The 20,171-nt window shown below is 39.3% G+C and overlaps 3 protein-coding genes across 6 annotated transcripts; 2 read left to right on the top strand and 1 right to left on the bottom strand.

Annotated features, from left to right (window-relative positions):
- Positions 1-130: 130 nt before the first annotated feature.
- coasy (CoA synthase) lies at positions 131-8,061 on the top strand. Of its 2 annotated transcripts, XM_043226304.1 has the most exons (10): positions 131-294; positions 1,806-2,514; positions 3,107-3,321; positions 4,370-4,501; positions 5,628-5,817; positions 5,895-5,959; positions 6,046-6,130; positions 6,204-6,301; positions 7,218-7,364; positions 7,444-8,061. In XM_043226304.1, exons 2-10 carry the CDS (start codon positions 1,842-1,844, stop codon positions 7,513-7,515), a joined length of 1,677 nt encoding a protein of 558 aa, XP_043082239.1. In that variant the 5' UTR covers positions 131-294; positions 1,806-1,841; the 3' UTR covers positions 7,516-8,061. The 2 variants fall into 2 exon arrangements, with proteins under 2 accessions (XP_043082239.1, XP_043082240.1); XM_043226305.1 differs by lacking the exons at positions 5,895-5,959; positions 6,046-6,130.
- Positions 8,048-20,004, bottom strand: LOC122329746 (myosin light chain kinase, smooth muscle-like). Of its 2 annotated transcripts, XM_043226294.1 has the most exons (14): positions 19,728-20,004; positions 19,179-19,241; positions 18,029-18,156; positions 17,724-17,880; positions 16,913-17,224; positions 16,332-16,428; positions 16,053-16,256; positions 15,415-15,632; positions 9,928-10,051; positions 9,689-9,841; positions 9,050-9,179; positions 8,853-8,937; positions 8,601-8,741; positions 8,048-8,499 (listed from the first exon to the last, which is right to left on the bottom strand). In XM_043226294.1, the coding sequence occupies exons 1-14, from the start codon at positions 19,864-19,866 to the stop codon at positions 8,294-8,296; spliced, it is 2,157 nt and encodes a 718-aa protein (XP_043082229.1). In that variant the 5' UTR covers positions 19,867-20,004; the 3' UTR covers positions 8,048-8,293. The 2 variants fall into 2 exon arrangements, with proteins under 2 accessions (XP_043082229.1, XP_043082230.1); XM_043226295.1 differs by lacking the exon at positions 19,179-19,241 and having other exon boundaries at positions 19,728-20,003.
- si:ch211-40k21.5 (uncharacterized protein LOC100332117 homolog) lies at positions 10,633-15,369 on the top strand. 2 transcript variants are annotated; one of them, XM_043226321.1, is made up of 6 exons: positions 10,633-11,049; positions 12,437-12,693; positions 14,077-14,167; positions 14,289-14,429; positions 14,656-14,799; positions 14,996-15,369. In XM_043226321.1, the coding sequence occupies exons 1-6, from the start codon at positions 10,711-10,713 to the stop codon at positions 15,284-15,286; spliced, it is 1,263 nt and encodes a 420-aa protein (XP_043082256.1). In that variant the 5' UTR covers positions 10,633-10,710; the 3' UTR covers positions 15,287-15,369. The 2 variants fall into 2 exon arrangements, with proteins under 2 accessions (XP_043082256.1, XP_043082257.1); XM_043226322.1 differs by lacking the exon at positions 10,633-11,049 and adding an exon at positions 11,623-12,341.
- Positions 20,005-20,171: the final 167 nt, after the last annotated feature.

Here is a 20,171-nt window from a genome sequence, read left to right as displayed (position 1 = left end):
AATGTTCGTGTTTGGCGACATATAATGACTTTAAAAGGACGGAGGAATTCACAGCAGCTATAAACTACATTTCCCATAATTCATTAAGGTAGGAACTCTCGCTATCAGCCAATCATCAGTCAGTATTCCAGCACATGGCCGTCTAGGTCAACTGGACATGAGTTAGCTCTGCTGAGCAAAACATTAGTCTTTTATATAGTCATTATGACGAAGTCTGATACCAGACAGTTGTCTTCTGCGATTTTATTCCACATTTAGCATTTCTTAACACCCTGATCGGCAGAATACCCTCAGGTAGGTTGCGCTGAAGTAGTCTGGTGTTACAGTGTGTTGTTCCGGATCAACTGTGTTGTTTTTACACTAATCTGGAATCATTTATGGATAAATATAAGAGATCAACAAATGCTCAAAGTCTGTAGCTACAGTAAGTTATTAGATAATTCAGTGAAGTTACTGAATGTATCTCCTTGTGTGTGGATGAAATTCGCATGTTCTATTATTTTCGGTTTAATACAAAATCTTTAAGAGATTCTAATCAGAATTCCACGATTGAGAGCGACATGTCTATTAATTTCTGTTCTGTTCTATTCTAATTATTATTGTCATTTTAGTCAAGTTTTATTTATATTACTTATAGAGCGGTATGTTTAAAGGTTCCTTTTTGTTTAATTTTTAAAGGTTCTTTTTTTTTGTTGTTGTTCGAATTTTGCCAGGTTTTATTGAATTAATCAAAGTCTCCGTGATTCTAATTATTGTGACAATTGTTCTAATATTTTTAATTGAATTAATCAAAATTTGTGTCATACATATAATAGCTGAATTTTATATTGATTTTATTTATTATTCCAAAATAACAGTATAAGGTAGGAAATATTCAGCCTTAAAACAGTTTAAAGTTGCAATGTTTCATGCAAATAATAGTCCAACATACACAATTGCATATTTATTACTTTTATTAGTTTGCTGTTGTATTGTAGGCTGAATTCAAATGTTGTATTTTCACAGGTTTTTGCACAAACTGCATAAGTAATGTATTATTTTATTTATGTTATAATCAGATCTGTATTAGTGCTGCCAATTAATCACGATTAATCCTAGTTAAACGAACACTCCACTATTTTTGAAAATAGGCTCATTTTCCGACACCTAGTGTTAAACAGTTGAGTTTTACTGTTTTCTAATCCATTCAGCCGATCTCTGGGTCTAGCACTTTTAGCTGTAGCTTAGCATAGATCATTGAATCTAATTAGACCGTTAGCATCACGCTCAGAAATGACCTTTAGATATTTTTCCTATTTCAAATGTGACTCTTCTGTAGTTACATCACGTATTAAAACCAGCTATGCTCTCATTCCAGCGTAATAATCAAGGAATTTTTATTACCGTAACATGGATACAGCAGGCGCGGTGATATCACGCAGCACCTGAAAATGCTGGGGACTATTTTCAGGCACTGCGTTATATCATTGCGCCTGCTGTACCCATGGTTCCCAAAAGTAGATAAAAGTGCCACCGCCAAAGATTGGCTGAATGGTTTCGAAAACGGTAAAACTCAAACTTTTAATTCTAGGGGAGTTGGAAAATGAGCCTATTTTCAAAAATAGAGTAGTGTTCCTTTAAGATAAAAGTATGTGTACTGTACACATTTATTTTCTATATATTAATACACACACATGCATGTATATATTTAAGAAAAACGTGTGCATGATAAATGTACACAATGCACACGCTATATCACGTAAACAAAAACTTCTTTTGGATGCGATTAATCGCTTGACGGCACTAATCTGTATCATGTCTTTCAGCTCCTCAGATCATAAAGGCGCCATCAGCTGTCCATCATGTCTATGTTCAGCACCGGTATCCTGGTCCTCACGTCTCCGTTGCACGTCCTTCCTCTCCGCATCGCTCCCGTCCTCTCGTCTGCCGCCCAGGTGGTCGAGCGCACGCTTTACGTCCATCTGCACCCCGGCCTCAACCTGGGCACGGGCGGGCAGGTGAGGCCCGCCTACATCCCCCCCGTGGTGGATCTCTGCGCTCTCATCTCCCGCCTTTACAGCAACGCCGCGGACATCTGCGCGCACCTCGATGTCAGAGTGCTGCTCAGCAATGTCCGTGCCCAATCAGCGGCGTTGAGCGGAAACGTCGGCCCTTTTCCCGCCCCGCAGACGCTGTCCCATTCGCCGGAAGTGGTGCTCACAGACTTCCCCATCCAGGATTCGGGCCAGTCCTCGCTGGTCACCCAGTGCTTGCAGAAGTACGCGGGTCACTGCTACGTCTGCAAACCGAGCCTGTCTTCGGTGCTTTTGTACCCCCGACTGAAAGAGGTCGAGGAAGAAGATGATAGAGGAGGAAGAGGCACATTGTTAAAGCCTTTAGAGACGTTCGGTGATGTGGTTGTTGGCGGCACTTTTGACCGTCTGCATGGCGCCCACAAGACCCTGCTGAACATTTCCTGTCTGATGGCCAACAGGCGCTTTGTCATTGGTGTGTGTGACCAGGAACTACTCAAAAGTAAGTGGAGACCCTCAGAATCTTTAAAGGAACAGTTTGCTCAAAAGTGAAAATGTAGCCATCCAAGATGCAGATGGTTGTGCTTCTTCATTGAATTGCCATTGCTCGGCAGTGAATGGGTGCCGTCAGAATGAGAGTTGATAAAAACTGATGATCCACACCAGTTAACATCTGGAGACACAGAAAGATGTTTGTAAGAAACAATACATCAAGACATTTTGCTTTCACTGGAGAAAGCAGAATTATAGATTATGAACTCGTATTTTAGCCAAACATGGAGATTTTTGCTTCACAAGACATTAACTGATGGACTGGAGTGGTGTGGGTTATCGTGACGTTTAACTCTGACGGCACCCATTCACTGCAGAGCATCCAACATAATACTAAATTTCCCCAAATCTGTTCGAAGCAGCTCCAAAAAGGCTTTATGGTGGTTATTTAGCATCTGGATGAATGTCTAGTAATGTTTGAGATGTTTCACCACCGTAGTTATCGTTGCGATAAACCGCTTGATAATATGACAAAACAGTGTGACCTGGAAAAAAAGCTCATTTTCTAGGGATTTCTTAAACGTGTCTTGATTTTTGTGTAGATAAGGTGTTGAAGGAGTTAATAGAGCCGTACGATCAGCGTGTGCAGAAGCTCCGCGACTTTCTCAACGACGTAAAACCATCGCTCAAGTACCAAATCGTTCCTCTCTCCGACCCCTTCGGGCCCTCCATAAGCGACCCTGAGCTGCAGTGCATTGTGGTCAGCGAGGAGACGAGGAAAGGGGGTGAAGCTGTCAACAGGAAGCGTGTGGAAAATGTGAGAACGTTATTTGTTGTTATCCAGTGCCTATAAAAATCTTTTATCGTTAGACCAGAGAACCGCAACCTTGATATACAGTAGCTCAAAATGCATTTGTGAAAATAAAACAAACATACATTACTGTTCAACGGTTTAGGGTCAGAATTGATGCTTTTATGAAGCATGTATGCATTCAATTGATCAAAAGTGGCTGTGAATACATTCAGAATGTTACAGAAAAGCTGTTCTTTTAAATTTTGTACATCGAAAAAAATTGCTTGATTTCACAAAAATATAAAGCAGCTAATCTGCTTCGAACATTAATAATAATTATAAATGTTTCTTGAACGGCAAATCTGCATATTAGAATGATTTCTGAAGGGTCGTGCGACACTGGAGTAATGATGCTGAAAATTCAGCTTTGCATCACAAGATTGAATTAGATCTTATAATATATTAAAAAAGAAAACGGTTATTTAAAACTGCTCTTATAATATTACAGTTTTCTTGTATTTTTGATCAAATAAATGCAAATAAATGAGCATAAAAGACCAACACAATTACCAACTCCAAACATTCGAACAGTAGTGTATTAAATAATTGGTGCTGTCAAACAAATAATAGTGATTAATTACATTTTTTCTTTATATAATATGTGTCTTTGTACTGTATTTATTATGTATATATTAAAACACACAGTATATATTTTTTAAGTATTTACATGTAAATGCATGTGATACATAAAAAAATTATATATATATATATATATATATATATATATATATATATATATATATATATATATATATATACACAGCACTAAAAATAATAATATAATTTAAGTATATTGATTATGAAGCTTATATCTGAAAGCTTTCGGCTCTGGCAGTTCAGTGTGAATTTTTTTGTCACCTCTCAAATGTTTGATCCTCAGTAAACCATAAACTAGAAACCGGTGAACTTTGACCTTCATCATCCACGTGTGCTGGTTTGGACTTCGCTGTTGTCCGTGCATTCAGTCAGTAATTTCTTTATGGTACGTGACTAAGTGCTGTTTTCCGTGCAGGGATTGGCTGAGCTGGTTCTGTACGAGATCCAGCTGTTGAAGGACGCCCATCATGCTGACATCGAGGAGGAGAAGATCAGCTCCTCCAGCCTGAGAACGAGATTGCTGGGAACGCTGCTCAAACCTCCATCTGTACGAACATCCCACTCACTAGCACTTACAGCTATCACATACTTCACATAATGCTCTTCGTCTGTTGATCAATACGTCATGGATTCGCTTTTATTTATGCATCTTTTCTAAACTAAGAGGACTTGGTGAGTAGTGTGTTTTTATTCAGGACGAATCGTTGCACAGACGATTTTCAGCTATTTTCTATAGTATGCTTCGAAAACACTACTATAAATTACTGTAGTATTTTTTCATGTGGGAGTATTTGTTTGATCAAAAATACCATAAAAACAGTGATATTGTGAAAAGCTATTGCTAAAAGCTAGTTTCCTATTTAAATGTATATGAAAACATAACTCGTTCCTATAATATAAAACTGAATTTTTAGCATCATTACTCCAGTCTTCAGTGTCAAAAGATCCTTCAGAAATCATTGCTGTAACATTTCGTATTATTGAAAACGGTTGTGCTACGTCATATATTTGTGGAAATCTTACTGACTCCAAACATATCATATGTAATGTTAGATATTGTATAGTTTCATCAACATTTTAACTGAGTTTTTAAATCTATTCAGGCGATCTCCAGATAGCACTTTTAGCATAGCTTAGCATAGATCATCGAATCCAATTAGACCAGTAGTAAAACTGGCGGAAAAAATGAAAAGTTGGGATTTTCTAGGCCGATATGATTAGGAACTATAATCTCATTCCAGCATAATTTCCGCTGGTCTTAGTATACAATATAACTACAGAAGAGTCACGTTTTAAATAGGAAAAATATCGAAACTCCTTGGTCATTTTTGAGTGTGATGCTACTGGTCTAATTGGATTCAATGATCTATGCTAAGCTATGCTAAAAGTGCTATCACCAGACCCGGAGATCGGCTGAACGGATTAAAAAACAGTAAAACTCAGCTTATTTACTATGGAGGAGTTGGAGAATGAGCCTATTTCTAAAAAAAAAGTGGAGCACACCAGAAATGCCTTTTTCTAAGCATGTTTATAAAAATGACTTAAATATGACCTAATCCTGGTTTAGGCTTAGCCCTGTTTATGAAACCGGGGCATTGAGTGTTACTCTGATTTCCTCCACATAAAGGCAGAGCTCTTAGTATCGGTTCGGTTTGCCCTTCTTTTGTTTGCAGCCGCAGCCGGATCTTCCTCTGGATCCGTATGTGATCGGTCTGACGGGGGGCAGCGGCTCGGGAAAGAGCTCTATAGCGCACAGACTGGAGGGTCTCGGCGCCGCGAGGATCGACTGCGACCAGCTCGGCCACGAGGCTTATCTGCCAGGAACATCGGCTTATCAGAAGGTCGTCCGGGAGTTCGGCCCAGGTATGTTTACAGCCACCGAATGAACGTGGTTTATATGCAGTTTGTGAAAAGCGCGTTCGCTTCTCTTTTGCCGCCAGATGTTCTTAACGAGGATAAGAGCGTCAACAGACGAGCGCTGGGCGGAAAAGTGTTCGGAAACCAGGTAATTTCACTCGGCGGGCGAACGCGATTCGTTTGCGGAGCGCGTTCGTTCAGTCCCGTGGGTATTGCGTTTGTGTGTGTTTTCAGGAGCGCCTGAAAGCTCTGACGGACATCGTGTGGCCTGAGATCGCTCTGCTGGTGAAGAAAAGAATAGAGCGAGCGAAAGAACAGGGTGAAGCATTTCTCGTGCTCTCGCTGAGGCTTTTCGGTTTTGATCGCGATTGATTCTCACTTCCTGGTTTCAGGCAAGCGTGTCTGCGTGGTGGATGCGGCTGTGTTGCTCGAGGCGGGATGGACATATTTGGCGCATGAGGTTTGGGTGGCAACCGTCCCGGAGGAAGAGGTATTCAAGCTTTAATATGGACATAACAGGGTTTTCTAAAGGTTGAAAAGTTTGAGACCACATTCTGGGATTCAAAATTAGAACTTTTTGAAAATTTGAAAAAAATTTGAACCTGATATATATGAAATATTTTAGGTTTTCATTGTTGTTGAAAGAAGTCTCTTATGCTCACAAGGGCTGCATTTATTTGCTAAAAAAAAATACAGTAAAATTGTGAAATATTATTACAATTTAAAACAGCTGTTTTCTATTTGAATATATTTAAGTTTCATTAATTCCCGTTTTACAAAACTACATTTTCAATTTCTCATGATCCTTCAGAAAACCTAATATGCTGATTTTCTGCTCAAGAAACATTTCATATCATCAATGTTAAATAGTGCTGCTTATTATTTTTGTGGAAACATTTGGTTTGCTTAAAGTTAATTTTAAATAAACTACTAATATTTTTACTAGTAAAGACTGTATGTTCTATGTGTACTTATGTATATATAAATACTCACATAGGACACATTGATACATAAACTACCCACATATTTTGACTATTTATCTATATCCATATATTAAATGTGTTTATAATATAAATTACATCTAAATTTTTTCTAAAATAAATACATGTGTGCGTTATATATACATAAATATACACAGTACACACATGTAAAAAACGTTTACTTTGGATGCGATTGTTTGACAGTACCAATTTTTACTGAATGAGTGTTAATTTCTGTATGTAACGTATGCATTTGAAACATTAAATTTCTGTTTCTTTTGAGCAATTTAATATGTCATATATATATACACACACACACACACACACACACATATACAAATAAAATGAAAAATGTCACTAATAATCAAAGACCTTTATGCCTTACTGTATACAGAACAGTCTTGTAGATGTTGTAACTTTTCTCAGGCAGTGAAGCGTATAATTCAGCGAGACGGTGTGAAGGAGGAAGACGCTGTGAGGAGACTGAAGAGCCAGTGGCCAAATGCAAAGCTGATAGAACATGCCAACGTAGTGCTGTGCACGCTGTGGGAACCTGACGTTACTCAGAGACAGGTGCGCACACACACACACACGATCGGGCTTTATTAACCTCAAAACACGCAGCTAATCACCGGTCCATGTGTTTCCTCAGGTGTTAAAAGCTTGGACTTTATTACAGCAGCGGATTCAGACGAGACGAGAAGAAACCGGATCTTCACCCTGAGACAGACCTCAATACGAATACAAGCAGATTTTAACAGAATTTAGTCAAATAGTTGAGTGATGTTTCAGAACCGAAATGACAGTTTCAAAAGAAAAATAATCATTTACCATTTGTTGCATCAAACGTTTGTAACCTTCATAAAACAAGTGAGCCAGTATCAGTTCTTATGCGGCTCTTCTCTTGTGGAGGAAGAGGTTTGGGACAGAAAACACCAAGCACTTTTAATAGACCCGCAGCTTGCGGTTTACCATTTTTTCTTTGTGCCTATCATCAGAAATGTTATCATAACTCTGTCGCACTGCCATTTATGGATTTTTGTAACCGTAGTTTTCAGTGGAAAAGGCTTAGAGTTTTATAGCGGTGTAGATTTATGCTGAAAGAGATGGTTGTTAGTCTAATATTGTGCCTCCTGAAGACCAAAGTTTAAAATGAATGTCAGATTAACCCATAATAGACCAAACGGTCAGTGATCGAATGCAAATTTGATGTAATCAAAGTTGTTTTAAGTTACCAGTTAAAAATAAAAAACAAACACATTTCATAAAACTTTAATGCACTTAATCTTCATACATACACGCATAAATTAAACTCTTAAAAACTCTTAAATTAGGCAGAATCAAAGCCGGGGGAGCAATGCTCAAAATTAGTAAATGGCGGCTAAAACTTCACAGCAAAAATTATAGAATTAAAACTAACTTTGCAATTTAAAAACCAACAATTCAGAAACGGTGAACCTTTGCACGTTTGTCCTTCAAGCTTGGCGTTGCAGATGTGCGTTCTAGAGCTGCACTGTGAGTCTGGCCGAGCTCAGCGCCTGCCCCAGGCTGTTGGACGCACAGCATTTGTAGATCCCAGAGTCCCCCGGTTGTACTCGAGCGAGGGTGAGCGTGCAAGTGCCGTTCTGATCGTAATTCATCTGAACCCGTCCGTTCTTCTCCAGCGGGGCTTCGTCGAACAGCCAGACCACCTCAGGGTCGGGATATCCTGCAAACGGAGGGCACTTCAGTGAATTGCGGTCCGACCGCCAACGTATACCGCAGGGGGATCGTGTTCGGATGCAGCGGTTTAATTTCCGACAGAGGTACCTTGTATCGTACAGGCCAGGTTCACCATGGCTCCGCTGCTCTCAGTCAGGTCGTGCAGGGCTTGATGGAATCGGGGTTCACTCCACAACTGATTTTCCAGAGATGCCACAGCTCGTTCGGCCTCTTTCCCCAGAGCATTGGCTGGAAACACAGCGACACCATGAGAAAGTCAATCATCAAATCAATCATCCTGAGATAATATAATAGCTTTGAACACTATTTGTTGGGCGAACATGTTCTTACGAGTCATACCGTCTACAGAAATGGGAGACAGCTGTCCGTCAGATTTGCTCCAGCGAGCCATCCTTGTCAGCGCGAGCAATGCTTTTCCGGTTTTCTGCAGGATAAAACCGATATGCAGTTTACCAAAAAAGCACAGGAACTTTAATCCGTAAAAACCATCGGACATCTTTATATAAAACCAGAAGATACCCTCCTAATGTCCATACCTTCCATTTCTGTCGGGCCAGGAACCTTCTCATCTTCTCTTTATTTAGGGATTTGGTTGATCTGGAGTTTGAGTCGTCAAATAAGGCTATCCAGGGATGAGCCAATGCTTTCTCGCAAGATAGCCTCGTTCTAGGAGTGTAAAAATTAAAACGTTCATATGTAGAGTAGAATATGATGCTTGCATGCTTCCATTCTGCACTGGAAATTATCAACTGATTAAAAACATGACTCGAGTGAACATTACAAATCAAAATATTACAGTGAAATAACTACAATTAAAAACGGGGAAAGAAAATTAAAAATGTGCTGGGCAATGACTAATAAATTAATTGCATACAAATAAGTGTGTGTACTGTGCATAATTATAAATTATTTGTCAAACAATCTTGATTGTGTGTAAAGATAGAAGAGAGAAAGAAAAATATAAATGCATGTATATAAGAAATTGTGTTGATATTAGATATACAAGTTATGACTATAAATACATTAAAATATGCATGTCTATTCATTTATTAGAAGTGATTAACCGCAATTAATCATTGCCCATCACTAATAGAATTACGTCAAATATACTAAAACAATTGTTGCAGATCCTTGGCAGAATACAGTAAAACGTGGATGACGTGACTATGCTTCACCTCTTATCCTTCCTAAGCAGGCCGCTGATGAAATCTTTGGCCTCATCTGTGATCTCATCGAAACTCTCAGGATCAAACTCCCACTGCGCGGCCGTAACCAGAGCCAAGGTCTCCGCATCGTTGTTTCCCTGAAAAGGAGACTCGCCACTCAGTCTGGAAACGATGGAAGAGAAAAGGCATTAATGGAGCAAAAAGCACATGGGTCAACAGAATCAAGGTGGCATCCATAAACCGCTTACAGGATGTAGCAGATGACTCCGATGCTCCACATGTCGGTGGCCAGATCTACAGGCTCGTAGTTGACGACCTCCGGGGCCACAAACTCTGGAGTCCCATGCAAGACCATCAGACGTTTACCAGCCTCTGAAAACGCCAAAACAATTCACAGCTTTTATTCTATACTCTATAAATGTATAGAAAATGTGCATTAAAAATGTCGTCAGTGTGAAAAGTGAGTTTTGCATTTCATACGAAGCTGGACAGTTTTACGGTGTTAATTTGTTAGCCCCATTTATGAACTGAAATTCCAAGATGTGATCATTTATCAGCAGTACAAAATTAAAAAAAAAAAAAAAAAAAAAAAAAAAAAAAAAAAGGATTTTTACAAGTGGCCTAAAATCTGTCTCAAATGACAGAATGGTCTTGATCGACTGTATAAATAATGTATTTATTTTTAAAAATATAATAATATATGTTTGTTATAACAAATTTATAATAATAATAATAATTATTATTATTATTATTATTATTATTAATTAAAATTAATTAAAAGAGGTGATCTTATAAAAGAAATGCAAGCTGTAGGCGTTTACATTATGCAATATTTCAAAAGGGAGAATATAATAGAACAATTACAGCAATGAGATTCTTTAAATACAGCGGTCTACATAAAATATAAAATCTTCCTAGTGATCCTCCAGTACAGTAGGTGGCGGTGTGCACCTGCCCAGTTTGTTTGTAACCCGCAGAAGTAATCCACAGAATAACTACAGCGGATTCCCAAAGCTAGGGTTTTCTAGCTAATGTTAGCTATGCCTGCATCACGTAAATGCATGTTTCCTGGTTGTGATAATTTACAGAACAGTTCGGCTACTTTATTCAAATTTCCTAAAGACGACGATATCAGGAAGAGGTGGATTCGTTTCGTAAAGGGCCACCTTAACGGAGAACCGAGGATCACCAGCAACACCCGCCTCTGCAGTGAACATTTTACACCCGATAGTTTTGCAAACTTTCACCGGAGACAAATGGGATTCACTGACAATCCTCTGTTACTGGTCAGCGGCGCCGAACCGACCATCTCCCGCCCCGTGCTTCATCCTCCAGTCCCGCCGATCTCCGGGGCGCGTTCACCACGGAGTGTAAGTGACATTGTGTGCTTCTGTTATAATGATAGTAACGTTAGTCTTCAGACCTTCAGTCTGGCAGCAAAAAGTATGGGATTTGAAACCTTTTTGACAGACAGGAAAAGTAACCAATCACGTCTCGTTTTGTACAGCGTCATGTCTAGGGGCGTGTCTTTACAGTAATAACAGACCGGCGTGTAAACTTTGGGACTTAATTCATTAAGTTTTATGTAATGCCAGTGTAAAATTGAATTTTTATATATAAAAATAAAATATATATATATATATATATATATATATATAAATAAAATTGAAATTAGTTTTATAAAATATTAAAAAAAAATATATTATCCTAAATACAAGCCAAAATTCATTCTATCTTAGGACAACTTTTTTGATCCACTTCAAATGTTGATAACTGCACTTTGGATGTACTTTAAATAATAAATTTAAAAAAACTAATTGATGATTGGAATTACTGCAGTGAATATTTTGCAAGTAGTAAAAATTAAAATATTACTATATATTATTATTATTATTATTATTATTATTATTATTATTATTATTATTATTATTATTATTATTGTTATTATTATTCATCAAGATACAAACAGTACAAATACTCAAACAGTACATCCTTAAAAATAATCCCTGGACCATACAGTGATTAATAACATTAGAGAATAAAATCCAAAATAGTATTGCGAGTCACCACAAAAACTGTATAGGTGTCTGATTAAATTTTTTTGGCGTGAAGTTTATGGTGTAGACTAAAATGCACCGTTTAGGCTTTTCTAGATTGATAGCTCATTTACTTGGCGTTTTCTTAACCATTTAAAATCTGGCCAGGTAGTTTGCACGCTTTCTCTTTGAAGTCAAAAGCTCTCCGGTACAGTAGGTGGCGGAAACGCACTTTAAAAACGTGGTAGTCGCCGCCGCTCGAGATGTTGATCCTGGAAGTGCTTCGCTGGTTATTTACAGCAGAAGAACGGGGATGTTCTGTGCGAGTGTCGTGCGTTTCTTTCAGCGTTTTGCTTTGGATCCTGGTTCGTTCCTAAAATGGTGCACGAGCGTGCATTTCCAGGATGCAAGAACTTAAAGAAAAAATTGCGTAAGAGTGCGTTCGCGAGCTTTGCAGTGAAGCCTTGGCTTAATATTTATCGGAATATTACGTTCTCTCTTCGCTACTTCAGGCATATGAAGTGGTGCGGTGAACATTTTTCACAAGACGATCTCAGAGCAGATCAGGGAAAGGCACGACGAGCTTTTACGAATACAGCCGTGCCTGATATTTATTTACCAAAAAGGCATGCACTTTTTTTTGTTTTAAAACCATTTTAACGATCCCTCGATGTTATGATGCGTTACAAATGTGTAGTTTACAAGAGATTGGTCGTTACAGGAGACTTTGAGTGATACATCACCGATCAGCCAGGACTCTTATTCAGAAGAGGAAATGGATCACTGTTACGCGCTAACCGCAGAGCTTCAAACTCTGCCAAAGAAGCGAAGGAAGTCCGACGTTAAGAAGAGAGAAAGAGACAGGCTGAGGCAGAAAAACAGAGTAAACATCGGCGTGGCTTATTCCAGATGGAAAGCGCTGAAAGCGGAGAAGGGCATGAAGAACGACGCGGAGGTTGCTTGTTATCTGCTGGACAGGTAAGGAATTATGCGCTTGCGGAAGAACACTTAACCGACCGGAGCTACTTCTCTCTGTTTATGTCTATGGCGAATCACGCAGGTGCTGGGCTACTCCGCAGCAGTTCCTAACAGAACCAGTCTAAAATAGTCCGAGTCTAAAACGTTATTAGGTGTACCGTAGTGATTCTGGATAAGCCAAAAAAAAAAAAACACTTGTAAAATGGAATCATCGTGTACATTTTGGATTTACAAAGAAAAAAAAAAAGTTACTACGGTGACGGAGTGAATGTCAAAACTCTTGGAACCAATCAGCGGTAAGGGGCGTGTCTAGTAAACACAGGGAGAAGAGACCGTGCACACGGTGCAGGTCGGATGTTAGCGGAGAGTATAGTTCGAGATGGCGGATAATAAAAGGAAAAAGAAGAGAATTTCGGTGGAACAAATCATTAAAAAGAAGGGTTACGATCAGGCAAGAGCCAGGACCCGGCTTTCCAGCGCTGGAGAGAACTCAAGGAGCGGGACGGCCTAGAATCGGACGCCGATGTTGCTTTGTTTCTTCTTGACAGGCGAGTAACTTTTGCTCGGATGTGTTTGTTCATTTGCAATCCTATTTTGGTTCGCTTCGCTTCACATATGAAAAAGGCATATTGATTTCCACACCTTAGATGCATATGGAGCGTGCAAACGCGTCGTTTCACGTGATCCCCCGTTTTATTGATCGCTTTAAATCTCCTAATCTTGTCAACTGCATGCGATTTAACTACTTAGACTGTCGTTCAGTTGTTCATGAAAAAGGTGCTTTTGGGGGACGTAAAGGATGACTTTATCGACATGCATAGCGGATAATAAAAAGGGGGCGGGGCCCCGTTAGGGTATGTTTGTTTTGTGCTTTCAGAGATCAACATCTTTTGGCAAAATCATCTTAGCGCGAGTATATAAAATACAAGCATTTGAATTACGCGCGTTTAATAAGGTGCAGTTAGTCATGTGATGCTAGTTTAAAGGAACAGCTTTTGTAAATGGGCTGATTATCCAACTAATACTAGTTAATAAAGTTGAGTTTTGGAATCCATTCAGCCCTTTTAGCATAGCTTAGCATAGACCATTGGATCCAATTAGACCAGTAGCATCGTGTTCAAAATTGACCAAAGGCTTTGCTGTAGTTATATCATGCACCAAGACCGGCAGGAAACAAAATAAGGCTGATATTATTAGGAACTATACTCCCTTTCCAGTGTAATAAATATTAAAATCGTATTCTAGAAAACCCAGACATTTTACTTTCCACACAGACGTTTTCATTAAGACATCTCTAATAAAAATTCAATTCAATCTGGAACTTAAGGTTTTGACTAGTTCGCTTATTGCAACTTTCATGCTTTTTATTTTTTGTTTCTTAAGGGTGTGTGGTGGGCATCTTTCGCAAGAGAAGTCTCAGAGAAAGAGAGGAAGACCCCGGAAATCAGCATTCGCATCTACAACAAAAACCGAGGTATGTGCATTCAGGTAAAGATCGCGCGCATGTTTTTATAGTAATTCTAATCAACCGTTCACGCATTTGGTTTACACCGTATCGGATGCAACTTACTAAAATCTCAAACAAATCGTCATAGGAGACTCTGAGGGATTCCCCTCAGCCCAGATGGGACTCCCAGTCAGACTCTGAATCCGTGCCGAGTCCAGATCCCCAGCCCACAAACGTTGAGGTCCTTGGGATCTGCTATGATCTTCCTCCCTTTCAGCCATATCAACCAGTAAGTGCTCGCACGTCACACGTTTTTCTCCATTACTACGGTACTTTTCAATGCAGCACGTCTATGAAATGTTTTTTTTTTTCCTCCCACATTATTCTGCAAGTAGTTATTTTCAGCTGTACGTGCCGCTTTAGAGTTTCCGATCCAATTTTTTACATTTCTCCCATTTTATTTTTGCCATAAATTCTACGAAATACTTAACTATATGGCCGTGTCACTCATGTAGGATAAAGAACCAAAGCCTGAACGACTAATAGAGGATGGATTTGACCCAGATGTCAGGATGGGTTACACAGAGGAGCAAAACGGTACGATGGAGAACGGCACAGCTCCAGAGGAAGACGGCGCAGTGCACTGGGAGGAAAGAAAGGTTGGTCAAAACGGACAGCCGAGTAAAAGTGATCTAACTAAAGAATGAAAGCTGGACACTTGCCAGTCGTCTTTCCTTCACTATTCAATCCAACTCTTTCGGTGTAATTAATCTATGGAAATATTCGAGCATTAAATACGTCTTTAATTTCAGTCGAAAGTCCAAACTGGTCACTGATTGTTGTTTTGTCTCGTAGGATGAACTCGCACGGACCGCCCTGCGATTGGAGGAACGTTTAAACGCCATGAGATCTTTGTCTGATGCCGCTTCAGATCCCATTTCGGCGACAAGAGGAACAGTAGATCGGAACGAAAAAAAATGGACGGTCAATAAATCCAGGTTGACGGGACTGTTCAGAACCTGCCATCAGTGTGGCGAGCCGGTTCTGGAATTTAAAACTTTAACATCCGGGAGTCTGATTCGGATTCAGTGGGAATGCTCAAAAGGACATCTCATGTGGCTTTTCCCCAACCACAACCCGACATGACCCACTGAAATCAGACCGGGATGAATGTACTGCAGTGCATCTAGATTTATTGAAATGCGAATAAAGTCAGGTTTTTGGGGGTTTTTTTGTACTTTGCACTCGCTTTTTGAAAATGAAAAATCGCTCACCGAGTTTGCAGGCCAATCCGAAGTCGATGATCTTGATGAGCGACCCAGCGCCGTTCACACAGACGATGTTCTCCGGCTTCAGGTCGAGGTGAACGATGCGTTTGCGGTGGATGTACTGGATTCCTTCCAGGATCTGACGCATGTAGTTCACGCTGTTGGGTTCTGTGTGCTCGAAGTTCTCATCCACTATCCGTTCAAACAGCTCGCCACCTGCAATGCTTCAACGAGGCAGAGCATTTATGGGTTAGAAGGGCACGTTGGCTTCATTTTTACACAGAAGTTTGGATTTAAAGTGCCTCCAATATGCATGTCAACCCAAAAACAAAGTATGAACCTTTCAATAAAGGGGCACTTTAAAAGCTTAGTGACTTTTTAATTAAAAAAAAAAAAAATTTGGCAGATAAGAACTTGAAGTTACAGATAGACCACTATAAAGCTTAATTCTTAATGAAAACATGCTCATTATGAGGAGCATTCTAGCCTTTAAATTTTTTAAAAGCCTGGTCTGATATTTTCCTTAACATCGGCATTCTTAAATTAAAATGAAGTTAATGGATGGAAGAGGAGTGTGTGTGTGTGTGTGTGTATATAGAGTCACTTTAAAGAGACGTGGATTATATATATATATATACACTCACTACTCAAGAATCATGACGATCTCAGACGGGGTGTCGTAGGCTGCGAGACACTGCACCAGCTTCGGGTGATGGATTTCCTTCATCAGGTTGATTTCTTGACGCGCTGCCGTTTTCTCTCTGGAGACACGGGCCCGGTAGAACTTTCCAGCATACACCCGGCCCGTTTGCTTATGGGTCATCCTGTACACCTCTCCAAACTTCCCACTGCGGAGATACAAGGCAGCCGGTTACAATAAATGATCAACTCTAGACTCGATTTACGAGATGGCTGATACTCACACTCCCAGTTTTTCGTGGACATTGTAATGATCCCTGGCTTTGTGTGTGGTGTCGGGCACAACCTCCACATACGAGGTCACTTCCTGTTGCGTCTCACCTGTAACATTAATCTCGCTTTAATTTCTTGCTTGAAAATTACTGGCTTTGGAAAAAAAACTAGCATTCTATATACACAAGTTCTTTTTTTCTTTAAAATAATACTTTAATAATTTGTGTAAAGTATTTTTAATATTAGCTCAAAATCTATTTTAAATTTTGTAAATAAACCACGAATTTGTATCATTTTAACTACACATTATTTAATTACAGAACACATATACATTATTTTTAAAATGTTAATATTTACCTTTAAAATTCTTAGTAAAACTAGCATTTATAATTTAAATCTTAATTCACACATTTAATGTAATGTTGGTTAAATTTTTTAAATAATTTAATACATTTTAAATATGCAATACAAATAAATTTGCTCTCCTATATTCACTGCATGCATAATTTGTATACTGTACACACTACATGTGCTGTATTTACTAGAGAAACATGAAGACCATGACCTAACAGTGGTTTAAGAGTTTGACTACCTGCAGTGTTCATCTGAATGCAGTCGGACTCCTCGCTGGGGTCACTGACTCCCGCCGTGTTACAGGCTCGCACCCTGAAGCGATACTTTCCCTGCGGGTCGAGACCAGAGCGGACCCGATACGAGGTGTTCGGACACTGGTTGATGAGCTCAGTCCAGTCTCCGGGCTCGGTTTGGTCCAGTCTCTGAAACTCCACCACGTAGCCCGTGATGGCAGAACCTCCGTCAAAACACGGCCCAGACCAGGACAGGACCAGAGATGTGCAGGTCAGGTGGGACACGAACGGACACGAGGCTGGGGGGTCCGGATGATCTGAAGAGAAACACAAAAAGTAAATGAGAAGCAAGATTATCGAGAAGTTCAATTTAAAAAGATGATGGAAAATGACAAGAGGGACAAAAAAAAGTTATAATACATAGTGTATACAGGTATGTGTGTGTGTATATAAATTATATTAGTCAAGCAATTAAATCACACCCAAAAATACATTTGCTTACATATGCACACATACATAAATTTATATAAATCAATTTGAATTTTTCTATTATCTTCCATTTTCAGTACTTAATTTTAATAGTTGTGTGTGTGTGTGTGTGTGCATATACACGTTAACTTAAAAATAAATACTGAAAAAAATATTAAAAAAAGAAAGATTAATAGAAATATTCACATTCATTAAAACCCCTAAAATTATATATATATATATATATAAAAAAAAAAACAAAAAAACAGTTATACAGAGAACAATTTGTTGATTTGTTGTCATGCCACCAACATTGATATAGATCGATTAGAGTACTTCAGATCTTACCAATGACACAGAGGCTTACGGTCCAGTGAGCGGTGCCTCCTCGGGTCCGAACAAAGAGGGAATAATTTCCCACATCTACAGGAAGAACGTCAGAGAGAACCAGGCTGCTGCTACTGCTGGTGTTCGTCACACGCACTCGCGGCCCTTCCAACACAACCTAAAACCATCCACACTAAAAGGTCAAACAAGGCCCTTCCAAATGCATTTCAAGCAAGAGTTTTGTGGCGGTTCTCAAGTTAACACAGGTGTGGAGAATCACATCAATTAAATGCATGTTCGGCTAAAGCTCCGTGAACGGCTCAGACCTTTTCAGTGTCATGAATCCAGCAGGAAGCCACAGGCCCGGAGCTTCTGAAGCGACAGAGCAGTCGAGCGGTTCCTCCAACACAAACTACAACCTGCTGCTGGGGATCCAGAAACTCAGCTACTGCACCTGGAGAACAAAAACGTCTTTAACAACAACACGGAGCCTCCGCCTTCATGCGCTTCATGTCTGTTTCAGTGTTTAGCTCAGTTTGAGAATTACACAATTAGTTTATAGCATCAGTGTTATTTTAGTATTACAGTGTAGTTTTGTGAATTACTTGAATTAAGCTTTTGCAATTTTAGAACTTGAAAGTCTAGAAGCTTTTTTATGTCAAGTAAAGTGAAATTGTTTTGTTCTGAAGATAGATTCAGCGGCTGTTCTTTGAATCTATAATTCAGAATATAGATTTTTATAATGCTGTGTTAAAAGAAAATAAGTCAACTTTGAATTATTAGTAACACATTAACATCTTAAGGCAAAACTGAGAACTTGCAAATCTCTCTCTCTCTCTCTCTCTCTCTCTCTCTGTCTCTCTCTCTCTCTCTCTCTCTCTCTCTCTCTCTCTCTCTCTCTCTCTCTCTCTCTCTCTCTCTCTCTCTCTCTCTCTCTCTCTCTCTCTCTCTCTCTCTCTCTCTCTCTCTCTCTCTCTCTCTCTCTCTCTCTCTCTCTCTCTCTCTCTCTCTCTCTCTCTCTGTCTCACACACACACACACACACGCACACTCTCTCTCACTCTCACTCTCACTCTCACTCTTTTGTGTGTAACGTCTGCAGTGAAACTCACATTAAACTGGTGAAATCCAAAAAGGCTTGTTCATATAGACATAGCTCATCGGGACTCAAAGTTTCAACGTTTAATGAAATGTAGCGTATGATTGGCTAGCAGACACAGACGGCTTGTGTGATTGGCTGCAGGCATAATGACCGTCTGAATTCAATTTATAGAAATCTGTTTCCAATCCCACAATAAAGTTTAACCTCTTAAAAGTGCATTTCTATTTAAAAGGCATCAGGAGTGTACACATTTAAGACATGAACATTCCTATATTATTTGTTAAATAGTAGGATTCTCTTATTTTTTGTAATTATTTCATCATTAATCTACCGATACTAGTGCGCGTGTGTGTGTTTGTAACTTAAGATACATGCCATATCTCTTCTTTTCTGTGTCCAGGGAAATTTTAGGAGATTTTTTCCTTGTGTCAGCAGTTTCTGTTTGAAAAAGTTTAATAATGCGTTATTTTAATTGCACAAATATCGAAGCAGCGCATTCAGGTAAAATATATTTGTTGTATGCGCAGCCCCGTTAATCAAAAGAGACAGCAAAACATTTAAATCGTTACCAAACACCCCTATTTCAAATAAATGTTGTTCTTTTGACTTTTTATTTAAGGGTACCAGTCAAAAATATGACGTTTTCCACAATGATAATGTTTCTCGGTATATTGTATATTTCAGTATATGACACTGAAGACTGGAGTAATGATGCTGAATATTCAACTTCGATCACAGCAATAAATTACTAAATGAAATTATTTTAAATTCTAATAACATTTTGCAATATGTACTGTAGTGTTTTATTTGAAAAAAGCAGCCTCTGTAAGCAGGAGAGAGTTTGATAAATCATCTTAAACACCTTGGCAAGGAACATTACCTGAATATCTCTTTAAAAAGATGGTATTGGTGGTGAAAAAATACCTGATTTCCCTGATTTCAGACAGATCTTGGTTCCGTTTTCTGTTCTCCTCGGCACATCCAACGCTGCTGAGGACTTCAGGTCAAACCTGAATGTTGAAATGTAAGTCTTCTTTTGACCCTTTTTAATAAAGGCCATCATTATACAGTGACAAGCTCCAAACTGTCTCTTCTCTTCTCGACGTCTTTCAGATCTGCATGTCTCCTTCCATTACTCTTAATTCAGGTCAGAGGAAACGGCAGACGTTATGAGGTCGATCGTATGAAAGGTTTGAGGAGGAAAGCTACGAGCTGCACTCGACTAGATGAAGTGGGCGGGGCTTCCACGCACGGCCCGTAACAGAGAAGCCACTCAATCACTGTTGAAATCCACAACAACAAAGACATCGTAAACACAGTTTCCCCGAAATGTGCGCAAATGCGTCGGCCTCACAGATGGAAAACTTT

The sequence above is a fragment of the Puntigrus tetrazona genome, chromosome 24 (assembly GCF_018831695.1).
Source record: "Puntigrus tetrazona isolate hp1 chromosome 24, ASM1883169v1, whole genome shotgun sequence".
NCBI lineage: Eukaryota > Metazoa > Chordata > Actinopteri > Cypriniformes > Cyprinidae > Puntigrus > Puntigrus tetrazona.
Note: the sequence above shows the minus strand (reverse complement) of the source record. Positions and strands in the feature narration are given on the sequence as shown.